General features: G+C 55.9%; 1 protein-coding gene across 4 annotated transcripts; it reads right to left on the minus strand.

The window, feature by feature from the left end:
• Positions 1 to 1,071: 1,071 nt before the first annotated feature.
• LOC106726630 (bone marrow stromal antigen 2-like) lies at positions 1,072 to 2,647 on the minus strand. 4 transcript variants are annotated; one of them, XM_014542279.1, is made up of 5 exons: positions 2,483 to 2,647; positions 2,175 to 2,259; positions 1,860 to 1,920; positions 1,457 to 1,590; positions 1,072 to 1,255 (listed from the first exon to the last, which is right to left on the minus strand). In XM_014542279.1, exons 1-4 carry the CDS (start codon positions 2,564 to 2,566, stop codon positions 1,476 to 1,478), a joined length of 345 nt encoding a protein of 114 aa, XP_014397765.1. In that variant the 5' UTR covers positions 2,567 to 2,647; the 3' UTR covers positions 1,072 to 1,255; positions 1,457 to 1,475. The 4 variants fall into 4 exon arrangements, with proteins under 4 accessions (XP_014397765.1, XP_014397764.1, XP_014397766.1 ...); XM_014542278.1 differs by having other exon boundaries at positions 2,447 to 2,647; XM_014542280.1 differs by lacking the exon at positions 1,457 to 1,590 and having other exon boundaries at positions 2,447 to 2,647.
• Between the last annotated feature and the right edge of the window lie 355 nt (positions 2,648 to 3,002).

Here is a 3,002-nt window from a genome sequence, read left to right on the forward strand (position 1 = left end):
TGACCTTGGCATACCGGGAGGACACTCCCACCAACTGAGCTACCCACCCAGGGCTTAACTGGTTTTTAGAGAGAGAGGAGGGAAGAGGGGAAGGGAGAGGTAAAGAGAGAGAAATATTTGTGTGAGAGCAAAACATGGATTGGCTGAATCCTGCATGCCCCCTCCCCGGGAAGGAGCCTGCAACCCGGGCATGTGCCTTGACCAGGAAATGAGCTGGCAGCCTTTTGATGCACAACCAACTGAGCCACACCCACCAAAGCCAGCCCTGCACTTTTCATGGTACGGGGTGGGGAATCAAGACAAGATGTCCTTCTCCTCACAACCATGGAAAGGGATGGGGAACAAGAGCCTCAGGAGCTGGGTGAGGAGATAAGACTAGAATGCTGAGCACTGAGTAAGCACCGATGGGGGTGGGGAAAGGCTGGACAGTCCTTTAGGGTGAATCCATCAGAAAAGAGGGCTGGGTAGGCAGTGGGGTGGTACCTGACCAAACCCTGTGGGCTTCTGGGAACATTCTGGAGCAAGGAGGCTGGTGTAGACATCAAGGGGTCCCAGGTGCTTGGGACTGACACAGTGATCCTCCAGGAACTACAGAGTGAGTTCCTTCCCCCAAAGGGGATGCTTATTTTGTGGAACCCAAAGACCCCAGAAGAAATTACCTTCCAGAAACCATGACAGCAAAGAACAGATGCCCCTCCCACTTCATGACCTGCCCAGGTTGGAGGTGCGGGGGGCAGCCTTGGGACAACTTTGATGCTTCCCCACCTCTAAGGCTGTCCCATGAACCACCCCCTGCCACCTGGCCCCAGGCTTCCCCCTAACCATCCCCTCCTGATAGTCATGTGCCCCTCAGAACTGCCAGGTCAGGGAAACCCAGAGGGAAACAGGCGAGCCCAGATGGTGGCCTAAGAGACAACAAGGCCGAGTCAGAGCAGGATGGAGGCCATAGAACTCGCCCAACCCCTCCATGAGCCTCACCCCACCCTTGCTTGGACCCCTCCCCCTGAAACCAACAACAGATGGGTCTGGGTGCCAGTCAGTCCTTGAATCAATTATTAAGCAGAGACAGGGTTGAATCCTATGAATATTTATTAGGATAGATTGTTGGCCAAATGGGAGAGAGCGCCTCTGGGACTAGGTTGTTATCTTTCCAAGATGACAGGAAACTCTCAGAAAAGAAGCATGAACTGCATTCTGAGGTTAATCCCCATGTCCCTGGGTGTACAACTCTCAGCCAGGTTAGAATGTGCTTTCCCTAATAGGAAGAGAACAGTCACAGTTAACAGACAGGGTTAATAGGATAACACAGCTGGTCCCCACTGTTGTATTTCTGCCCCACAGCTCCTCACTGAGGTTCCTCTCTCTCCAGCCCCCAGCCCCCTCCCCGCAGGCAGGCCACCACCCCAGCCCCTGACTGTCCCTAACTCCTCCCATCCCTCTCCAGCCCCCTCCTCACTGGCAGGCTTCCTGGGACCTCAGACCAGCAGAGCCTGGAGACTAAGTGTCAGGAGCACAGCGGCCACAGAGAGACGGAGGGTGATTCCAGAGTCGGGGGGGCACTTGGCAGAGACCAAGGCCTCATTCTCTTTTCTGAGGTGGAGATGGAGACAACTCAGGAGGCTGCCAGGTCTGGCTGCACTGGTGCTGGGTTCGAAGCCCCTCAAAATCTCTTCTCCTTCCCCACCAGGTCACTGGGCAGGGGAGTGGCCGGTTGCCACCCAGAGTTGGGTGACTGGAGGGACCAGGCTGGGACTGCAATTCTGTCCCCAGGACAATGGGAATTTTCAGAACCAAGGGGATCCTAGGTCTTGGGGTTGGAAGGAGGAAGGGGCGTGGCCTGGGTGGGTGGGTGTCCTGACCTTAGTTGCTCCAGCTCTGAGGATTTCTCCTGCAGCTCCTGATTCAATGTCTTGATTTCCTCTAATGAAAGACACAGAGTATATGGGCACTGTAGCCACATCCCTCAACTAGCCCCACCTAGAGACAGGACCCCGCCTCCATTGAGTTAGTGCACTTTGGGAGTCTGGCATGCCCGCCCCTTCCTACTTCCATTGGCTTTGGTCCTGTCCCTCACGCCGGACCCCAATCCTGAGGCCCTCCCCCTCCCTCCTCTTCAATACCTGACCTGCTCCTGCAAACTCCCTGACTGCAACCGGGGCCTGTGCTTTCCTCACCTTGAAGCTTCTGCACCAGCTCCTGTTGCTTGCGGCCCCCAGCCTTCTCCTTTTGCAGGGCAATCATCAGTGTCGCCTGGGATGCCTGGGAAGAGTAAGGGAGTTGGAAACTGATGGGGTCAGGGCTGTTCCTGCCGCCCTCCCCTGCCCCCCAGGCTGTGCTCCATGAGGTGGGTGATGTTTCCACACTTCTGCTCAGCTCAGAGGCCATCTTTGCAAGCTTGGCTATTGGAATTGACAGCCCAAACGACTTCTGCCACAGACAGACCTACCACCACTACCACCAGTAGGAACAGCAGGATCCCCACCCACACTGGCAGCTTGCGGTCCCTCAGCTTCTTTGGGAACTCATCCATGGGCACACAGGAGTAGCAGTAAGAAGTGGGTGCCATCCAGAGGGACGCAGGGGAGCCCCGGAGGGAGTCAGGAAAGGGAGCTGGAACTTTGTACTTGCTGGAGCTGCCCCCTTATTAGCATGGGATCTATGCTGACCAATGAAAAGGTCCAAAACGGAGCATCTGCAGGTGGAGGACAGTTTAGCTTTCATTTTCATTTCCCAGAAATGAGGTGTATTACTGCCACCAAATTATGGGCTTGGCCCTTCTGGGCTGGGTGCTGGCCCATGAGCTCCTGTGGGAGAGGACACCCCATCGTAAGTCCCTGCCCTTCTCCTGTGTTCCTGAAGGTGACAGCTGCAGTGACAGGAAGCCTAGGGCAGGGGTGGGCAACCCCTGGCACGCATGCCAAACGTGGCACGCCAGTAACTTTTTTTTTTGTCTCGTCAAAACAGACTTTATTGGGGCGCCGGGGCTGCCTTGCACGCGCCTC

Source organism: Myotis brandtii, unplaced genomic scaffold (genome assembly GCF_000412655.1).
Source record: "Myotis brandtii unplaced genomic scaffold, ASM41265v1 scaffold2962, whole genome shotgun sequence".
NCBI classification, from domain to species: Eukaryota; Metazoa; Chordata; class Mammalia; order Chiroptera; family Vespertilionidae; genus Myotis; species Myotis brandtii.

Bases quoted from the DNA above. Each gene is read 5' to 3' on its own strand.
- LOC106726630 (XM_014542277.1), bottom strand. From the start codon at position 2,566: ATGGCACCCACTTCTTACTGCTACTCCTGTGTGCCCATGGATGAGTTC. The intron at 2,260-2,442 runs GTCTGTCTGTGG...TACTCTTCCCAG, and splicing joins ACTGGTGGTAGTGGTGGTAG to GCATCCCAGGCGACACTGAT. The intron at 1,921-2,174 runs GTGAGGAAAGCA...GTCTTTCATTAG, and splicing joins GCTGGTGCAGAAGCTTCAAG to AGGAAATCAAGACATTGAAT.